Here is a 22261-nt window from a genome sequence, read left to right as displayed (position 1 = left end):
GGTCAGCATCCATTCAGGTTGTTGAAATTACACAGCTACTATACAGTTTTGGTTTTGCATTGTGCTGTCTGCATAATTACAGTATATCATTCAGTTAAAAAATCAGCCATAGACTATTTTAACAATTACTTAAGTGTAGTAAATGTCATAAAGGAGATGGTGTAAAGTAAGATGAACAATAAAAAAGCAGTACATGTGTGAAGAAAGAAGGGTTTTGGAATGAAATGTAATGGCCTGAAAAAGTTTGCCAAAATTCTGTCATGGGTTAAGTTTGAACATTTAAAGAAGTTAAGCAATGGAAGAAAGTGCAAGTGTGGTGAATAATACTGTTGAAGAAATATGCATTACAAAACAATTGATTGGTATATCCACAGAGCATTTTAAAGGTGTTTAACTCAACTTACTTTTTTATCTAGCCCGTATGCAATAGCTGCAGCTGTAGGTTCATTGATGATTCGTAGCACATTGAGACCAGAGATAGTTCCAGCATCCTTGGTAGCCTGTCGCTGAGAGTCATTGAAGTAAGCAGGAACAGTAATGACAGCATTTGTTATGGTCTGAAAAATAAACAGGAAGATGCTGTATTCAATTAATTTTGTGTACCTATTACTCTATTTCTCATTTGGTTCTTAATTCTTGTCAGCCTCTGTAACATGCATATAATAACTAGCACTGATAGTTGATAATTATAATCACATTATAAATTTATTATGTTAGTAATTGTTTCAAGAAAAAGATACTTAAAAACATAGTAGTATAGATGTGAGATTTTCAGTTCTCAGTATTGTTTTCTTCACCTCTTTATTTGAATTTTGTGTTTGTACTATGTCAACAAGGTGCTCTGAAAATATTTCTGCATATTTTACTACTGTAGTACTCCTAGCAGCAAACTTACTTTAGTTCAGTAAGTTAATCATTCATTTATACTGTGATGATGTAAGGTATTGCCAGCTATGCCAGGAGAAGGAGGGCAGTGGATGTGTAACACATGCCAGCATAGCTAGCTGGAGCTTTGTAAAGAATTATATGTCATTTGTATATTAAACTGATCTGTATAGATGCTTGTGTTGAAAATGTATTTGTAAAGCTGCGTGTGTTAAAAATGTACCAACAGTGGGTCCTGCTGGACAGAAAAGAAATACACCTGTATGTCAGACTGTACTGGTACTGTTGAAGTGAATATACTGCAACAGAGGATACTGGAAGAGAAAAGGTTAGCCTTAGTCCAGCTAAGTTTGAAAAAGTCTGAAATTAAATTACCTGGTTTAGGCCATAAAGATTGTATCTTACAGTTCTGATTGCAACCAGAGACAAAATGTCTGTGAAAGTATGACTAGGAATCCTACTGTATTGTTCTTAGGGTGAACTACTTGCTACCGTGGAAGGGTAGACATTTATGAAATGGTTTTATAGCTTCCAGATGCTATAACACATCTTAGCAAAGCTCTATGTGTGTGTATTATGATACATATGTGCTAGGTTCTGGTTCAATTTATAGTAAAGGGGGTAGTATGGGAACCAGAAGTCAGATGCCCAGATGTATGTGATGCCATTCTGTAATCCAACACTGAAATACTAGATAAGACAGAAGTCTCAGAGAAGTCTGTTTCTGAAACCTGACAAAGAAGGAAGACCAGTCATCCATGTCACCTTGCCCTGCTCTAGTAAGTGAACTAGGGGACAGTAATTAGATCAGTCAGAAAAATATAGTGAGATTAGTTAAGCATTGTTTTTTGGTATATGTGTGAATTTTTCCATTGGTGCTATTTTTAGTATTCCCTGTGATTGAAACTCTGGTGTTTATTGTAAATAGATATTTAGTATTTTCATGTTCTTGTATTACTTATTTTTAAATGTATTTATGCTTTTCATTGTGGCTGGTATTTTAGGAAATATTTAACATTTGAAAATACTTATATTTATTTGGTGACACTGTGGCTGCTCCTGAAAGCCTTGCTGCATTGGTCAAACACTACATTTTGTATTAGTATTAATTTTACTCATTATAATTGGGTACCCTTGTAAAAGCCTTAGACTAGCTGGTTTTGAAGTGTTCTGGTGGCAGTATCTACCTTGTAGTCTGGGCAGAGGGGCATAGCTGGTAAATCTGTGCCAGCCTTTCCCAGGTGTGTGTGTGTGTTTGTGAAAATCAAATCTAAAACAGCGTGTATCACAGCTACTTCAAGCAAGGGACACAGAGCACTGGTTTCACAGAGAGTGTGGTGAAGAACTTGACTTGGAACACTCAGCGGCTTAGGCCTCCACACTACAGCTGTGGTCGGTGTGGAGTCTTATTTGGGGCCTGGTAAGAAAGAGGGAAACCCAGCCTAAAGATGGGAGTGTGTTCCCTATATGCTCTTAAGGGAAATTGTACTTGGTACAGAGAGCTGCATTTGAAAATACTGTGTGTATCTATTTTTTTCCATGTGAACATTCCTCACCAATGTCAGTGGTAAGGATTGAGGTTCCTTGATTACTGGCCCAGAGGAGGGATGTCACACATACATTCATTCATTTTCCAAAACTTACTTTGTCCTATTCAGAGTCACAAGGGAGAAGGAGCCTAACTGAGCATACAATGATCAAAAAGCATAGATCCAATCCTGGATAGGTGCCAGTTCACTGTAGGATGACCACACTCTGACAAAGACACTGCACATACACCTATGGGAAATTTGGAGGACAGTCTTTTCACCTACTGACATATTTCAGATGTGAGAGGAAACTGATGACCCAGATGAAAACCCATGTAGAAGGAAATACAAAACTCTACAGAGAAGGCACTTTAGTCTGGAAATAAACAAGAGAAACAAGCAATATGAGATACAATTTAGAGAGTGGCTATGATAAAAAGAGACAGAGATCGACAGAGACAGAGAAAGAGCAAGACAAGCAGCATGGAACACACACTCAAGCCACACCCTTCAACTGTCCAGATTTTCGCAGAATGTCACATTTTTTCCTCATATCTTTGGTCTGTTCCTCATAAAATTTGATTTGTAGTTTTCTGGCAAATCACTAGGGACTGAATTTATTAAATAATGATAGCTATTTGAGTTTCAAACTTCATATCCCTAGGAAATGCACGCTAACACAATGCGTGTTATTTTATGGTCTAGGTTTATAAGAGCAATATTTAAAATCTGTCCCTATTTTTGGCCTTTTGTACCCCATTACTTGTGGCTTTATCCAGATTTTTTGAGCAAAGAAGTTGACAGGTATAACTAAAGCATTCACTCTTAATAGCTTGTACCAGAATTAGAAGTTTACTTCTAAAAAAGTGAACAGCTTTGCCTCTTCACTTTTCAGTCTGTGTTGTCATATGGTATGGTTCATACAGATGTGATGGGCACAGTGATTTATTTAATTTGTGTAACTGTTTTGATTTTTTTAAATACTTGCACTATTTAGTCCCCTTACCTTGATGCTGACTGCTGGTTTGTAACTGCTTCCTTTAACCATCAGTGTGCCATCTGTCCAGTCCCACACTCTGAAAAGCCCCAACATTAGTCTGCTAGTTCCATGTAGTCAGCCAGGAACTGCAGCCCTTACTGGATGCAGCTACTGGATACTGACCATTGTTGAGGCATCATGGTTAAGGCACCTTTTCCATGTTATTAGGAAGGAGGGGACAGTACATCTGGATTGGCAAACTGAAATAGCAGTAGCATTTTCAAAATGGGAGGAAAGGATGGTGTGTTCCTTTTACAGTGGATTACACTTGTTTTCCTCCTAGTGAAAGTTTGTATTTCTGTGTTGAAAAAGGAAACTCTATACAGCAGTCAATCATCTCATTCGGGTGGAACACAGTACAATCTGGCCATGGAAGAGTGGATCATCTCCTTCTCTTTGCACAGATATTGAAGTGGTCACAGGAACTTGCCAATGCCATCTCCATGCATTTCATGGATTTAAAGAAGGCTGTTCACCCTGAAATGCCTTCTAGGAGATGCTACAGTAGTATGGGGTTCCACAGTTGCTTCTGTTTGCTATATTGTCCCTGTATTTAATGACCTGAGGCTATGTCCATATTTTCATAGTTAAGTGAAATACATTCAAGGTGGACATATGACTCTGCAAAGGGTGTGTGCCTTGCTCTCCCTCCTGTTCATGATTTTCATGGCTAGGATATCAAGGAGCAGCAGAGAGCTGGACAGTAACCAATCTAGGGGTTTGGGGATTACATCTTTATTGTTTTTAGATGATACTTCCCACTAATTCCTAAATAACTAGGATCTCCAGTATGCACTGCAGTAGTTTGCTGCTGAATGTGAAATGGCCGGGAGGAAAATTAGTACCTTCAAATCCAAGGTCATGATTATCTCCTCCAAAAGAGCAGACCGCTGTGTGCAGCTGAGAGGATAGCAGCTACTTCAGGTTATAGAATTGAAGTATGTTGAGATCTTGATTATAATTGAAGATAGAATGGATCAGGAATTTAACTGATGGGTGGGTGGTGGTACTGTATACATTGCACGTGATGGTGGTGGTGAACTGAGTAATGGCTCATAGCACAAAGCTTTCAATTTACCAGTGAGTGTTTGCCCCCACCCACTTCTTTCCCTATGGTTCTAAGCTTTGTGTAGTGACTGTAGGATGGAAACACCTCAACAGGAGGTAGAAATGGGGTTCCTTTGAAAAGTAATGGGGTGACAGTCCCAGAGGCTCTTGGAGTAAAGCTTTCCAAGAAGAAAGCAGTCAGTTGATTTAGTTTAGGCACATAGTGAGGACGTCCCATAGATGTATTTCATGGAATGTAAACCAGGCATCATCCACTGGCGGCAGGCCATAGTATATGCCAAAACTATTCTGTAGGGATACGTCTCTCATCTTGCTTTAGAATACCTGGAAGTCTGTTGCTGAGGATAGAGATCATTGGTCTGCCCTTCCCTGCTCAGCTTTCTACCACTTCAACCATCTGAATGATATTAGAACAAGTAGTTTGTAAAACTGATGGATGTATGGATAGTTGCATGGAGGGATGGATGGATAATTTTAATCAAAGACAAGAGAGGTGATATGTATTTTTTTTTTGCTTAATTAATAAATAGTCTGTTAAGCAGGCTACTGGACTGGTCAAAGACCATTTATTTAAAGAGTAATTTTAATCCTATATGTACATAATAAGTCAGACATGTTTAGTGTAACAAACAATAGAACATACTGCATCTGCATGCTACATTAAGAACAAAGCAACATGTATATAGTCAACACAGTATACAACAAGGTTCTTTACTACATGCAACATTCTTTCACTATCATAAAGGTTCATAAGCAAATACTAGACTATCAGACTGCAGAATATTACAAGCCTAGACAATAACCAGAGGTCAGAAACAAATCCTGTATCTTGTATCGGTTCATAGGTTTATAGGTAGGTACTAGGCTATCAGCCCGAGGGCCTACGTAAGCCTAGCCAACAAGGTTCCCTGGCTTATGCCACCCAAGAAAGTTATTTTCCTGTGCCACTGTCGAGCAGAGACACAGAAGTGATCCCTGGTGTGTATTTCCTATTTCCCATCCACTCATCAAGAGTTTTCTTGAAGAGTGCTAATGAAGAATTTTGCTTGACATAGATGGGTAGCCTGTTCCAGAGTATGGGAAGTCTCTGGGACAGAAATCTATCCCTCCAGCATGTCCTGTTTATTGTGGTGACAAGGTTTAGGTCCCTAGATCGTGTAGCTTGGAGGGGATTTCTTTAGGTGTAGCATGTCCAACAGCTCTGGGTTTGACATAGCTTTATATGATAGGCAGAGATCACCACGGAGTAGGCGATATGCTATGGAGTAAAGCTGGAGTTTTTTGAGACGGTCAGTGTAGGGCATCTGTTTGAGGCCAGTAATCCTCTTTGTGAGGTACTTCTGTGGCCTTTCCAGCTGCTGCAGATGTCTTGTGAGGTACATTCCAAAAGAGGTGTTGTACTCTATAATGGGTCTAATGAGTGTTGAGTAGAGGGGAACAATGACCTCTTTTTTCCTGGATGAAAACCCTTTTATGAAGAGGTGTGCCATGTAGAAGGACTTCCTGACTACTGTGGTGATACGACTATCAAAGGACAGACTACTGTCCACCTGGGTCACAAGGTCTCTTATCACACATTCGGTGTTAAGTAGACTGCTGTCTATGTAGTAGTTCATGGGTACAGAATTTTTACCAAAGGGGATGACAATGCACTTTTTGGCATTGAGCTTGAGGCGATGGCTCTGATACCAGACATCTGTCTCAGCGAGGCCCTTCTGTAGGATTTCCACATCATTTGGGGACTCAACTATGGTTCCTAGTTTGCAGTCATCTGTGAACTTTGTTAGCCAGAGGCCTTCTGTGTTAGCCTGTAGTTCAGAGAAGTAGATACCAAACAGGAGAGGTCCCAGGGCTAAACCCTGTGGTACTCCACTTGTCACTGGTTTGAGGTCAGATTTGGAGTTTGCAACTTTTACAGCGTGGGTTCTGTCAGTGAGCCAGTTGGCAACCCATCTTGTGACGTAGGGATTTATACCTAGTTTAGTGAGTTTAGCTATAATTCCAGAATGGGGGATAGTGTCAAAAGACTTGGCGAGGTCAAAATAGGCTGTGTGAACTACCTTACACTCATCTACGGCTTTGGTGACTGCTTCAAAGAAGTCGATCAGGTTCGGGAGGCATGATCTGCCTTTCACAAACCCGAAATGGGTGGGATCCAGAGTTTACCAATGTCTTTCTTTATGAGTTCCATGATGATACGTTCCATAGCCTTGCAGACCAGGCTCATCAGGCTAATAGGGCAATAGTTCCCGGGATCGGTGGTGGCTCCCCCTTTATGGAGTGGGATAACTGTAGCTGTATGCCAAGCCTGATGTGAGGCTATGACTGAACATGGTGCTTAGGTGGGAAGTTTGTGTAAAATGCAGCCTGGGATGTTGTCTGGTCTCATGGATGCTGTGTTTTTGGCTTTAGAGAGTGCAGCTTTTACCTGCATAGTTATGATTACAGGGACTCTGCATTCTTCCTGTATAGCTATGGGCCCTTTAGGGGGTGAGGGGGTAAAGTTAGCACTGAACCTATCTGCCAGGATGTTGGCAATATCAGTTGGTTCTGTAATTTACGTGCCGTTGTGCTGTAACTCAGAGCAGATCTGGGTGTTGCCATTGAGATTCTTGACATAGCTATAGAATGCTTTGTGGTTGTCCTTAGAATCAGTGGCAGTTTTGTTTTCTTAGCTAGCTTTGGAGGATCTTATAAGGGATCTCAGCTTCTTACTGAGGCTGACCAGGTAACTCCTCCACTCATGGGATTTTACTCTCTTTTGCAACAATTTCTTCCTTATTTTGTACAGTTTGTTTATGGCAGGGGACCACCAGATTGGCTTCCTTTTTTTGGAGGGTAGCATCTTGGTTCTGTTTGGGATAGCATGATCTATGCACTCATGTAAGTGCTTATAGTGTGCATTTGTGTAGGATTCAGCAGTCGTAACTGTATTGTCCATCTGCATGGGTGTCATGAAGTTCACCACTTCTGTATTAAGAAGCATGAAGATGGCTTTGTAGGAATATTTTACTGTGGTTTCCTTAATAGGGGGTGGGGGCGGGATATCGATATAAAGGGTGATTAGCGTATGGTCAGATCAGACCAACGAGGAGTTGACTTCAGGTTTGGAACTCATGTCGGTAATGACTAGTTCTAGGATATTGTTGCCCTGGTGGAGGTGTGGATATGTTGATCCAGGGCATTGGGGTTTATGAATTCCAGAAAGCGTTGTGTGAAGGAGTTGGTACATGAGTAGTCTTCCCAGTTAATGGTGGGGTGGTTGAAATTGCCATTATTAGGCTGTTTGGTTGAACCCTAATATTTTCCAGTACATCAAGAAAAGAGGAGTGGGAATCTTGGGGCATAGTGGGGGATCTGTAGCAAGCTACAATTTGGATTGCAGTTTTGCCCAGAGTTATTTGCACTTGGATAACCTCGGATGCATTATGCTGAGCAACTAGCCTGGAGGTGTGGATATCCTTAATGAATATGGACACACCTCCGCCTTTGGTGTTCCGGTCCAGATTACATGGCCGAAAAGTGTGGTATGAGTTATAGCCTGGTAGTGCAGGGGTGCTCTCTGGAGCCCTGAACCAGGTCTCAGTCACTGCACAGTATCAATGTTCTCCATTTTAAGGAGTGCCTCGAGTGAGTGCATTTTGAGATTTAGACTTCTAGCATTGAGTAGCGTTACCCTCAGTTTCTGCTTTCCTGTTCCTGTATCTCTGAAGTAAGACCTTAACTATTACACCATCCCTGTTATTAAATTCTACACCGTGCTGAGCAAATACATTAGTAATATAATGCACACTTAAGTCAATCCTACTGCAATATATGCAACAAATAGATTTTAAACCTGTATTTTAAACGACATCAAACCATATGTGCATGTACTCTTGTCTCCTTACACCAGCAGAATGATACATTTATGGTACTATTAGCAGTTGAGTTAAAATCAGCCAGGATCATATTCACATTCAACCATTTGGGATAATGTAATTGTAGCACAGATCTTAAATAGGCTGCTTCGGCTTTCATATTTTAGGAAAAAAATATTTGCCAACTTTCCTCTGAATCATCATCATCTTCCTTTTTCACATTTTCTACATGGGGTCATGGTGTCGTGTTAACTACTCCCATCTCTCTTGATCAAGTGTCACTACCCTACCTTCTTCAACACTCATGCCTGACTGTCACAGGCCTTTTTTAACACAATCCATCCACCTCTTTTCTGGAAACCCTTGCTTCCTCTTGCCTTCTTCCTATCTGCCTCAAATATTCTTCATCAGACTGTCTTATGCTTTTCTGCATATGTATCTGAACTGCCGTAATCTATTCTCTTTGACCATCTCTGTAATTGGAGCTAATTTGACTTCTGCTCTGATGTTCTCATTTCTTTGCCTTGCCACACTATATGCATTGTACCACTTGCCTCAGGTACTTCATCTCCATCACCTCTTGCTTCTTCAGTTGCACTGCCTTTACTGCGCAGGTTTCTGTACAATACTGTATTACTGGTCACACCACTGTTTTGCATACCTTACTGCTCAGCTTCTTTGGGGTTCTTCTGTCATACACTACGCCTGACACTCTGTGCCAGTTGACTGCAGCTCCTTTGATTCTGTCATTGGCCTCCTCATTCAGACTTCCCTTCTCCTCAATCACGCCTTCAATAAACTTGAAGCGGTTAACCTATTCCACTATTTTCCCTTCTATTTCAGTTCTCAGCTTTTTCTGTTTCCCTCATTTGCTGTCACTAGAATTGTCTTATCTGTACTCAGTTTAATCCATGTGCCGTCAGTTTTGCATTCCATTCCCCTATCATTTGCTGACGTTCTTGCTCAGAATCTGCCTGTAATGCAACATCAACTGCATGCAGCAACTTTGTTGATTTGTCTCCTCCAACCTGTTTGCTTATGTAGTCCATCACCAGCATGAACAGCACTGGGCTCAGAGCTGAACTATGATGCACATCTACTCTCACTAGTAACCCCTCTGTGATACCAAGTACTGTTTATACTTGAGCCATTGGGTCTATGTACACAGTCTGCACTATTTCTATCAATGTTTCTGTGACTTTAAATCAAAGCATGACTGCCCAAATCATCTTTCTTGGGATCCTGTCATATGCTTTCTCCAACTCTTGGAATGCCCAGTTGGACTCTTTCCCCATTTTTAACTTCTCCTCAAATATCTGTCTCACAGCAAACATTGGCTCATTTGTGCTGCATCCTGATCTAAATCAGAACTGCTCATCTCTCATCTTACTTTCTACTGCTCTGTGTATTTTTTTATCAATCACTCTCTCAATAACTTCCTTTCAGTGTGACAGGAGTTTGATACCTCTGTAATACCCACAGTTTTGATGTCTCCTTTGTTTTTGAACTCTGGCACTATTATGCTTATTCTCCAGTCATCTGGGTTGCTTCTTTATCTCCATACTGTTTGCGTATCCCCAGGAGTCATTTCTCTCCTATCTCACCCAACATCTTTATCATATCTGCTGTGACCTCAGCTGAGCCTGCTGCTTTCCCCAGCTTCTTTCTACACTGCTGTTCTTGCTTCTTCAATGGTGGTCTTTATCTCTTCTTTCATTTTATACTGTGTCTGGGGCAGTACAGCTTGTGTGTGTTTTTCTTTATTCAGCAGCAGATGGAAATATTCCTTCCATCTACTCTTGATGTCCTGTGGATTGGTGAGCAGGTTGTTGTTAGCATCCCTTATGAAGGGTGTCTGGACTATCCTTATCGTTCTGTCTTTACCTTGCATCCTGATATATTTTCTTTGTACTGTCTACTAAATCACTTTCCAGAAGACGGTAAAGTGCCTTGGATGCCTCATTCTTTGCTATTATAACTCTTCTCTTAGCCTCTTTGCTAGCCAGCCAGTATTCCTTCCTAACAAATACTCGCACACTCCAGATAACTGCAACAACAAAAAAGATCCAAACGTGGAATAAAACTGGATGTTAAATGAAACCACCAAACAACAAAAAATCCAATCTTTTTATTCTAGCTCCTTGGTGTCACCACCTTGTTGGAATACAAATGAATGCTCTTAAAACTACACTTTTATACAAATTTGAACACACGTTACATCCAATTAAACAATTAAAACCACTTTGTTCTTAAAGCAAACACTTCCAATTTAGTTCATTGTTCAGTCCCTTAGGAACCAAAGTTTCATATTTAAAAAAAAATAAATAAATAAATAAATATATATATATATATATATATATATATATATATATATATATATATATATATATATATACACACATTCCTTATACAATAATTTTTGTTTCAATGTACTTTCATCTTCACAAACACAATTAATTTGCTCCAAAATAGTATTCTTTAATAAAGTAACATCACTATTATGTTCCTTTTTAAAATGTAAAGAAACTATTTTATCCTCCCTCTGATGTTTTATGTCCCTCAAGTGTTCCAAGAATCTAATACAGAGCATTATTTTTGTCTCCCCGATATAAAACAAATCACAGGGGCAATGTAGGGCATGTATTACTCCTTTGCTTTCACAAGTAAACACCCCCTTGGCTTCAAATTTAGCATTATTAATACCCCCACCAATATTAAAAATGTGTGGACACACCCTACACCTACCACATCTCAAGGTTCGTAGATCTATTAAGGGCCTCTGTACATCAATCACTGGCATAAGAAAGGTTCCATGCACCAACATGTCTCTTATGCTTTTACCCTTTATATATGAAAAAGAGAGGCGGTCCAGTAATATTGCTGCTAAGGATTGATCTTGTAAGAAATATGTCCAATAATATTTTACTGACCCAACGATCTCATCACTTTTAATATTATATATAGATACAGAATATATTGGATCTTTTATGCTATGATCAGGTGCTGTACTGCACCCACTCTCCTTTCAGTTAACTTATTTCCCATTAAACCATTAACAACTTTGACTTCTGCGTCCTGGACTCTTACAGGGTCATACCCCCTTCTTAAAAACATATCTACCATTTTCTTTATTTACTGTGTCAAAATGTCCCTGTCACTGAATATTTTTGACAAATGTAAAAGCTCTCCATAAAGGTGAGCTTCTAATACATGGGGAGGATGACAGCTGATAGTATGAAGGTATTGGCTGCCGTCCAAAAATTTCCTATGCAGACCAGAAATAATAGACCCATCTTCCTTTCCTTCCAAAACAAGGTCTAAATAAACAACTTTTGTACCTTGTTGTAAGCCATCAAAGGACAACCCGTATGAATTGTTATGTAAATCAACCACAAAACTGCACACTTCATCGTGACCACCTTCACAAATAAAAATTAAATCATCTATGTACCTAAAATAAGAATGTACATATTTCTTCACAAAACTTTGTTTAAAAATGTGACCTCAAAAAATGGCAAACAAATTGGTGTACATGGGGGCAAATGGAGCCCCCATGGCTGTTCCTTGTTTTTGCCTAAACAATTGATTATTATAACAAAAATAATTATTCTTTAAACAAAAATCCACCAACTTAACTATAAAATTAGAACAAGGACTATCCCCCCAGAAAATAAAAAATAGCTTTTAAACCATCTGTATGCTTGATTGAGGTGTACAAACTTCTAACATCTAGTACCACCCAATACATATTTTTTCTCCATATTATTGAAGAGATTTTTTTCAAAAAGTCAAAACTATCCTGTATATATATATATATATATATATATATATATATATATATATATATATATATATTTATAGGCATTTTCTGTACATAGGGAAGTAACAACTTATGCAATATCAGACCTATATTGTGAAGAAAATACTTATAGGCCAAAATAATAGGCCTCCTAGGAGGGTTTGTCATACTTTTATGTATCTTTGGTAGACAAAAGAAAACAGCCATTTCACTGTTTCTATTAAATAACTTTTCCTTTACATCTTTATCAGTGAAATAGCCCAACCTTACGCCTTTTCCCAATATTTTCCCATACTTCACCAAAGCTTGCTCACAAACCCTCATCACATATTTCATAAACTTCCTGATTATGCAGGTGGTCCATGCACATTTTATGGTACAGTACAGCACTCAAAACTACTATTTTGTTGCCTTTGTCAGCCGGTTTTATCACTAAATCTTTTTTATTTTGTAATTCTTTCAAAGACTGCCATTCTTTAAATGTTAAGTTATATTCGATATTACCCTTATTTCTCAAAATATTCTCACAAATATTTTCCCCACCGAAATCAATCCTAGAACTAAAATGTGCCAAATGCTCATTTTCAAAAGAAGGAATAAATCTATTTAATGCAGGAACATCAGAGGTATCTATTCTGCAATACACATTTGTATTTTCACAAACAACAGTAGTTTCCGTCATCTCTTCACAACAAGAATGAAAACTATCATCAGACTCCTCACTAAACAAGTTAAAATTAATCTTGGTGGCAAAAAAAAACACCTTAAATGCAGCTTTCATACAAATGTAATAATTTCTTGTTTAACTATATGCGTCCTAGGAATTACAGTTGGAATAAATTTTCAACCTAGATTTAACACTGAAAACTGTTCCTCTGACAAATAGTTAGATAAGTTAATTACCATATCAGTTTGTGCATACTCATCAGTGTTTAAATTTCTTACTGTTGTTTTGTCCATTATATTATCCTTTCTTGAAATCTCTTCTCTGGTAATTGTTCGAGTTATTTGCATTATTTCTACCCTTTTTCTGGCCTTGACACTGCTGTTGCTGCTCCCCTCCACTCCGAAAATGCCTATGAAAGTCTTCAGCCTGTTGTGGGTGTGGTAATCGTGGAAACTCTTCCTCTATGCTGTTATCAGAGCCATTCTGACAGGCTCTTTCTGTGAGTTCAAATTTGTATAAAAGTGTAGCTTTAAGAGCATTCATTTGTATTCCAAGAAGGTGGTGACACTGAGGCACTAGAATAAAAAGATTGGATTTTTTTATCTTTTAGTGGTTTCATTTAAGATAGTTTTATTCCACGTTTGGATCCTTTTTGTTTTTGCAGGATTCCTTCCTAGGCTGCTCCAACTTTTCTATTTCCTACTTTTCCTACACTTCTTTCTTTTGATAACTTTCCTGATTTCTGCATTCCACCACCAGCTTTCATTATGTACATTATTTCTAGACCTAGAAATTACTGGTAGTTGGATAGCTTGATCTAATGCCACTTACATGATTACTTTAGGCAAAAATAAGAGATTAGTATACAAGGTAACCCTGTATTTTATGGAATGAATGTAAAGGCTCTTTGCACACCAAAGTCAAATTTTCCAAAATAAAATTCAGATCCCAGACTGATGCCAGGGACCACCTGGGGGGGGGGGCTGAAATGAAGAATGCCATTTAAAAACTGCTTAATTGGTGGTCTAAATGCAAGGGGGAGAATCTAGGGGCAGACTGGCAAGCAGAGATTGCTAAGAGGTATTTTTACCAAGGTATATGCTAAGCCAGTGAAAAACAGCTCAAAAAAACACTGAAAGACTATAGGTACATTCAACTCTTTGGAGTGCAGACCCCTGTTTTGTACCAGAAAGAAAACCTCTTCCATTTAAATAGGTTTGATTTTTTTTTTTTGGTACTTGATCTCCTAGCCTCCTTCATGATATCTAGTGTATCCCTTGAATACAGGTGCCCACTGGGAAGCAAGGTCATATTCTCCAAGCTGCTTAAGCCAATGTGGATACACTGGGATATTTAGGTACCCTCTGCATTACATCATGAAGTCCACATGTTGTGGCAGCAGAAAATGTTTCTCCTTTGCCATTTTGATGACGTTGGAGAACTAGTTTCAATACTTACATATTATCGCAGCCAGATTGCAAAGAACTCACGCTTGTACATATAGTTTGTACAAACAGCAATGAAGAGGTGACAGAAAAGATAAGTACCAAAATCTGTAGTAATAAACACAATCAAACAGAACTATGACACATTTGTTATAGGTTCATAGGTTCATAGGTTCATACTAGGCTATCTGCCCTAGGGCATTTATAAGCCTAGCCAGAGTATGTTTAGCTTTCGCCACCCATTTTAAATTAATTTTGCTATGCCCTTTTTCGAGGTTAGTATACTGTGCCTCTGTCTAACAGTGACACAGAAGTCATACCCGAGGTAAACCTACGATCTCCCATCCACTCATCAAGATTCCTCTTAAAGAGAGTCAATGTGGGACTCTGCCTAACCTGGACTGGGATTTTATTCCAGAGTGAAGGGAGCCTCTGGGTTATGAATCTGTCCCTCCAGCATGTCCTATTTATTTCAGTGCTGAGGTTCAAATCTCTCGAGCGTGTAGCTCGATGGGATTTGGATTTTTTGAGGTGCAGCATGTCCCTTAATTCCGGGTTGGACATGGCCTTATACGTCAGGCACAGGTCACCCCTGAGCAGGCGGTATGCCACTGAGTAGAGCTGGAGTTTCTTTAACCGGGCAGCATATGGCATCTGTTTGAGCCCTTTGATCCTCTTGGTGAGGTACTTTTGGGGTCTTTCCAGTTGCTGCAGGTGTTTGGTAAGGTACATCCCAAAAGGGGCATTGTACTCGATTATGGGCCTGATGAGGGATGAGTAAAGAGGCACGATGACCTCCCTAGTCTAGATGTGAATCTCTTCATGATTAGGTGGGCTATATAAAATGTTTTTCTAACCACTTTGGCCACGTGGTTGTCAAATGAGAGATTGCTATCAACTTGGGTCCCCAGGTCCCTAATTACTTCTTCTGTACTTAATGGATTACCACCTATGTGGTAATTTGTGGCACTTTGTTTTGCCAAAGGGGATGACTATACACTTTTTGGCGTTTAGCTTGAGGCCATGGCTCTGGCACCAGTTGTCTGTTTCTATGAGGCCTTTTTGGAGGATGCTTGTGTTGGCTGGAGAGTCGATTATGGCGCCCAGTTTGCAGTCATCTGCGAACTTGGTCAGCCACAGTCCTTCCGTGTTGGCCTGTACCTCCGAGAAATATATACCAAACAAGGGAGGTCCCAGGACTGAGCCTTGTGGGATGCCACTTGTAACTGGTTTGGAGTCTGACATGACTCCAGCAATTCTAACCATGTGGGTTCTGTCCTTGAGCTAGTTTGCAACCCATCTAGTGACATAGGGGTTTATATTTAAGCTGGTGAGCTTATCTATAATGCCCGAGTGGGGTATTGTATCGAAGGCTTTTGCGAGGTCCAGATAGGCTGTGTGGACCACCTTCCCTTCGTCAATGGCCTTGCTGACTGTTTCAAAGAAGTCAACCAGTTTAAGAGGCAGGATCTGCCCTTAACAAAGCCGAACTGGGTAGGATCCAGTGTCTGTAGGTCCCCAGTATCTTTATTTATGAGGTCCATGATGATCCTTTCCATAGCTTTGCAGACCAAGCTAGTCAGGCTTATGGGGCGATAGTTTCCAGGGTCCGTTGAGGCACCACCTTTGTGGAGAGGGACCACTGTTGCTGTACGCCACTCTTTGGGTACATATCCTGTAGTAAGGCTGAGATTGAACAGTAGTTTTATGTTTGGGTTTAGCTCTTCTTGGAGTTCATGTAGGATGCAGCCTGGGACACCGTCTGGTCCCATTGATGCTGTGTTTTTTGCTTTGGAGAGGGCAGCTCCCACCTGAGCATCTGAGATGTCAGGGGGGCAGCACTCTGCTGGGATAGATATTTGCCCTTTTGGTGGGGAGGGGGGGGAGAAGTTTGCGCTGAACCTGTCAGCTAGGATGTTGGCAATGTCTGTGGGATCAGTGTATTTTTTGTCATTTTGGACTAATTCTGAGCATATCTGGGAATTCCCACCCAGGTTCCTAACATAACTAAAGAAAGCCTTGTGATTATCCTTAGTGTCCTGTGCAATTTTGCTCTTGAAGCTGGCCTTTGACGATTTTATGAGTGCCCTTAGTTTTTTGCTAATACTGATCAGAGATGCCTTCCCTTTTTGGGATTTTGCTCTATCATGTAGTAGCTTCCTCCTTCTATTGTATAGTTTGTTTATGGCTGGGGTCCACCAGACAGGTCTGCCTTTGGAGGATTGGGTCTTGGTTTTATTTGGGTTTGCATGATCCATGCATTCCTGAAGGTGTTCATAGAATGCATTTATAAAGGATTCTGCGGTCTGGGCCGTATTTTCCACAGGCCCGGGGGCTTTGAAGGATTCCACCTCGGTTTTGAGGAGTGTGAAATTTGCTTTAGAGAAGTTTTTCACTGTGGTTTTCTGGGCAGGGGGTGGGGTCGGCATGTGAATATCCAGTGAGATCAGTTTATGGTCTGATCTTACCAGTGAGGGATACACTTCTGGTCTGGAGCATAGAGTCCCCATGTTGGTGATGATCAGGTCCAGTATGTTTTCCCCTCTTGTGGGAGTGGTAACAAGTTGTTCCATAGCATTTGAGTTTATGAATTCTAGGAACCTTTGGGCAAGGGTGTTGGAGCTAGAGTAATGCTCCCAATCTATGTTTGGGTAGTTGAAGTCGCCCAATATAATGGTGTTCGGAGTGACCTTCATATTTTCCAGTGTTCTCAGGAAGGCCGAGTGGGGTTCCTGGGTTTGGGAGGGTGGTCTGTAGCAGGTTATAAACTGGAAGGCAGTTTTACCCACTGTTAGTTGCACATGGATAGTCTCTGATGCTTCGTGCTTTGCCACCAACCTGGAGGTGTGGGTATCTTTGATGAATATCGATACTCCCCTCCTTTTGTGGTTCGGTCCAAGTTTTGGTGGCGAAAAGCATGGTATGAGGTATAACCTGGTAGTGCTGGGGTGCTCTCGGGAGTCCTGAACCAGGTTTCTGTTACTGCACAGATATCGATGTTCTCCATGCTAAGGAGAGTTTTGAGTGCATGCATCTTGAGGTTTAGACTTCTGGCGTTGAGTAGCATTACTCTTAGTTTCTTATCCCTTGTGATACCTATGGAGGTGAGTTTGTCTTTTGAGCCTTGCCTAAAAAAGGCACTATGGGGTAGCAAGAGCCTTTGCCAATATCCAAAAGCCCAGGGGTGACAGGTGCAAGCCGTCCCTAGCAAAGCATCGTGGCTTGTCGTGCATATCATCCCAAGCTGACAGGCATTGGATCCCCTTTGAATGACACCAATACTTAAGCCAATTGTTGAAATTGATCATCTTGTCTTCATATTGTGGCATCATTCTTGGTGAGGGTAAGATGCTACTCAAGGTCAGGGTCATACCAGCCTGGGCAACATGCTCAGAGAGCTCCTCTATGTCTCTTTTCATGTAGTCCAGGGAGGTACATCTCAGGTCATTCACACCAGCATGGACAATGACTGAGTCATATTTGTACTTGCCTTGGAGTGACCTGAGTGTTTGTGTTATGTGGCAGATCCTAGCGCCAGACAGGCTGCTCACCGTGACCTTCACCTTGTTCAGCCTGGTGAGCGGGACGTCAGTGTGCCTGACAATAGAGTCACCTATTACAAGTGTATCAGGTGTGTTGTTTAGCCTTAAGGGCTGTGACTGTTCGGCAGACTGGCTTTGTGAGATATGTGTTGCACGTGTTTTGTTTTGGGGTAGCGGTTGCTTGGGTGTCTGCTTTGGAGGTCTCTGCTGCTTAGGCAGATCTTTATTTAGAGCCTCCGAGTATGTTTTTGTGTGATTATGTGTTTGGTTTGCTGTCGTGGTAGGTCTATGTGAGACTGGAATTGTAGTGAGTGTGGTTTCCTTCTCCTCCTGACTGGTTATGCTAGTACTGAGTTGAGAGAGCTTAGCCTCCAGTTTGGCTGCATCTCTTACATGTGTTGGAATTTGTTGGGAGGAGGAGAGGGTTGTCTGTGTACATGAGGCAGTTGTAACATTGCCTCAAGATTCCCATATTCACCAGCTGGACCGGAGAGGAGATTGACAACTGACCTTTGTACATGCTAGAATAATATTGGGAATTCCTTTATAATTGAAAACAAGGGCCAATGGAGAGCGAGGGTGTAGTGCTTTTAATTTTTAGTGCTGACTTATAATTGCTTTAGTGAGCAAGTGCCGGGTAACAAGTGCAATGTGTTACAGGTAACTTAAATGCAAAAACGACAAACAGTAACTTTCTTTCAAGCGAAGCAAGGAAATAAGTACAGTAAGCAATGCAGATATCACTAGGGATCCACAGAAGCACTGAGAAGCCGCATTTTAGGTGGAATTAGCATTCCAGGGAAATAACAAGCATACAAACAAAGCTAGATTCAGCAGGTCTGGATCTAGTCTATGCTACAGCAAACAAGGTGTACCAATTTCAGTAAGAAGCAGTTCAAATATTCAGGCACTATAAACCTTTAACCAGAAATTCCCAGCTCAGAAGGGCAGAGTCCAGCCTCTCCTCCCACAAGAGTGCAGACCACGAACCCTCTTAATGTAAAATAACTGGTCTGAAAGCCCAAGTGCTTAAACCAGAATTAATATACTTTTAGAATAACAGACACTGAGCCCTCAATCAGCAGTTCCCAACTTAGAAGGATGTAAGCTACCTGTTCTGCCACTACAGTGCAGACCACAAACCCTCTCAATGTAAAACAGCTGGTCTGAAGCCCAAGTGTTTAAACTAAAAGGCTTAGAATGAGTTACACCAAGCAGTAATAAATATAATTGAGAACTTTTAAGATGACGCAAAAGCAAAATAAAGTAGGAAGAAACACAAGTACAGTAAAAGCAGAATAATTTATTTATTTATTTATTTTTTGTTAGAAAAGTAGCAAAAGCAGTAGTAAATACAATTCTCATGCAGTGCAAGCTGGCACACTTGAATATGTAGCAATATTAGTCCACACACAGTTTGAAAAAATGTAATTAAATTAAAAAGGACTAAAAGCAAGTGCAGAAAGGGTTTATTAGGTAGAATGTGGTAAAGAGATGTCCTGGGGGAGTGTCTTAGATCAAATCTACAGTGGGGCGGGCACTCCAAAAGCCACCAAATTTAAACTACAACCAAGAATAGAGAGGGGGGGTGGGGGAACAGTTTCAACACAGATGTAAGGAATGTGCAAATTATAAAAAAATATATATACTGTTTTCTATATATTTGCAGAGCAGTAAGACACAGATATCAAGCAGACAGTTTAGCTCTATAATACAGAATAACACAGAAAATATACTCAGCTCTATAAACTTGAAGATAGTTCTGTAAGGCTGTCTCTCAAACTAAGGTTCCAGTTTGAATACAGGTTGTTAATTAAAAGGAGTCACAGCACTAGCTAAATTATATCAGCTGAAAGGCAAGGCAGGAAATGAGGGGGTGTGGGGAAACAGTTTCAACACAGATGTAAGGAATGTGCAAATTATAAAAAATATATATACTGTTTTCTATATATTTGCAGAGCAGTAAGACACAGATATCAAGCAGACAATTTAGCTCTATAATACAGAATAACACAGAAAATATACTCAGCTCTATAAACTTGAAGATAGTTCTGTAAGGCTGTCTCTCAAACTAAGGTTCCAGTTTGAATACAGGTTGTTAATTAAAAGGAGACACAGCACTAGCTAAATTATATCAGCTGAAAGACAAGGCAGGAAATGAGGGGTGGGGGTGGGGAAACAGTTTCAACACAGATGGAAGGAATGTGCAAATTACAAAAAAATATATATACTGTTTTCTATATATTTGCAGAGCAGTAAGACACATATATCAAGCAGACAATTTAGCTCTATAATACAGAGTAACACAGAAAATATACTCAGCTCTATAAACTTGAAGATAGTTCTGTAAGGCTGTCTCTCAAACTAAGGTTCCAGTTTGAATACAGGTTGTTAATTAAAAGGAGTCACAGCACTAGCTAAATTATATCAGCTGAAAGTCAAGGCAGGAAATGAGGGGGGGGTGGGGAAACAGTTTCAACACAGATGTAAGGAATGTGCAAATTATAAAAAAATATATATACTGTTTTCTATATATTTGCAGAGCAGTAAGACAGATATCAAGCAGACAATTTAGCTCTATAATACAGAATAACACAGAAAATATACTCAGCTCTATAAACTTGAAGATAGTTCTGTAAGGCTGTCTCTCAAACTAAGGTTCCAGTTTGAATACAGGTTGTTAACCAGGTTGGTAAAGTGAAAATATTATTGCAACCCCATTCAGAACAACTCACATTTGTACATACAGTTTTGAGAAACCTCAATAAACAGGTTCCAGAAAATGTACGTACAGAAATTTGTAGTAATAAACACAGTCAAACAGAAGTTTACGAAATGTGTTAAGTGTGAAACACCTTCTTACAGAAAAAAATATTAAGAAGAAAATGTGTGCATAAATCTTCTTTAGCCATTGCTGAAATCACTTGAGGAATACTGTGGGGTGCATCCCTACTGTTTAATCGACGAAGGCGTGTATGACCTGTGAGGCATCCATTACAGTGTATGGATACACTCAGTATGTTCAAATGACTGACAGTAAAGTTCAATGAACTTTAACCCAATGCCATGTAGGGGCAAAACAGCATTTTAGAAATGGTTATCATTTTAAAATTTTCATTGGAGAATAGTCAGAGAGAGAGAGAGCAAAATGTAGGATGGATGTGGAAGCAAAACATGCCATGGTGTAGAAGCGTATCCCTTAACTGTGATGGCACATTAACACTGTTCATTTAATCAGTACAGAAATTAAATGTTACATTGTAAAGTAAAAGTAAAGAGCACCATAATGAATCAGATTTCACAAAATAATGTTAATACATTTGTCAGCACATGAAAGGCATGTCAATATATCTAGCACGAGTTCTTTGCTACCTGGTTGCAACAATATGTAAGTACCCTAGTTTCTTTGGCCAGAAAGGGACTATTAGAATTATTTTGACTTCTCTATTATCTTTTGAATTACCCTGGGGATTCATAAGGCTCTGTGGAGATCCTGCCATCTGCAACTCCTGAGATAGAATGTAAGCTGTTGTCAGGAGTAGACTGAATTTATGACCACCCTCACACATCTGCATAGCTAGCCTGCATACACGGCAATAATGAGTTCTCCCTTGTTTGTTGATGCCCCACATCACTGTGGTATTGTCTGTGATTATTTTCAGAGTCTCTGGCACCCAGAGTATTTTGGAGGCCTCCTGAGTATGCCAGACTTCCAGCATTCCCTTTAAATTTACATGCAATCTACTTTTCATGAGATTCTATGTGCCCTCAAATTTGAAGTTTAGTATGATATAACTAGGTATGATTTGAAGCATCTGTAGTGAGGGCCTCAATGGAGTTGTTTGTTTGAAGGGTATATCCTATTTTTCTGTGAATTTGTTTGACCCATCACTCAACTTCTTTCTTAACAGATGATAACACTAGAATTGATGTCTTCAGAGGCTGGTGTTGCTGGTCCCAAATCATTGCATCTTCTTCATGTCAAGTCTGGCTGATGGGACCAAAAGGAATAGTGGAAGCTGGATGACCTTGGATGCTGGGAACCTGTTGGGCAGTCCACTGTGATCGCTCTGCCATATTCTGAAATAATACAGTCAGAAATGCCACTTCCTATAGGGTTAGAAATGCCCTGTATGCACATATGTCTTGGAGAGCCACTAGGAATGCTGCCTTCAGGCTAAGACAAATGTTTGATTTTTGCAAGTGAAGAACAAACCCTAGTCTGTACAGGTGCTGTAGGGTGTAGTTTAGTGTGCTCTGCATTTCCTGTGAAGACTGAGTCTGGATAAGACAGTCCTCCAGGTAGGGACAAATATGGATGCCCTTGGTTCTGTACTGTGTAAACACTAGGGCATGGAATTTTGAAAATAACCTAGGTGAAGTAGCTACAGCAAAGGGTAAGGATGTAAACAGAAAGTGCAAACTCC

The 22261-nt window shown here is 40.1% G+C and overlaps 1 protein-coding gene across 1 annotated transcript in view; it reads right to left on the bottom strand.

The window, feature by feature from the left end:
• The window catches only part of LOC122809247 (heat shock cognate 71 kDa protein-like), a 162156-nt gene that overhangs the window by 64004 nt on the left and 75891 nt on the right, over window positions 1-22261 (bottom strand). Inside the window, exon 4 of the mRNA XM_044080573.1 lies at window positions 405-557. Coding sequence (XP_043936508.1) covers window positions 405-557 — 153 coding nt within the window. The remainder of the gene's footprint in view (window positions 1-404; window positions 558-22261) is intronic.

This window comes from Protopterus annectens, chromosome 8.part0, assembly GCF_019279795.1.
Source record: "Protopterus annectens isolate FY-2018-M chromosome 8.part0, PAN1.0, whole genome shotgun sequence".
NCBI lineage: Eukaryota > Metazoa > Chordata > Ceratodontiformes > Protopteridae > Protopterus > Protopterus annectens.
This window is presented reverse-complemented; position numbering and strand designations above follow the sequence as displayed.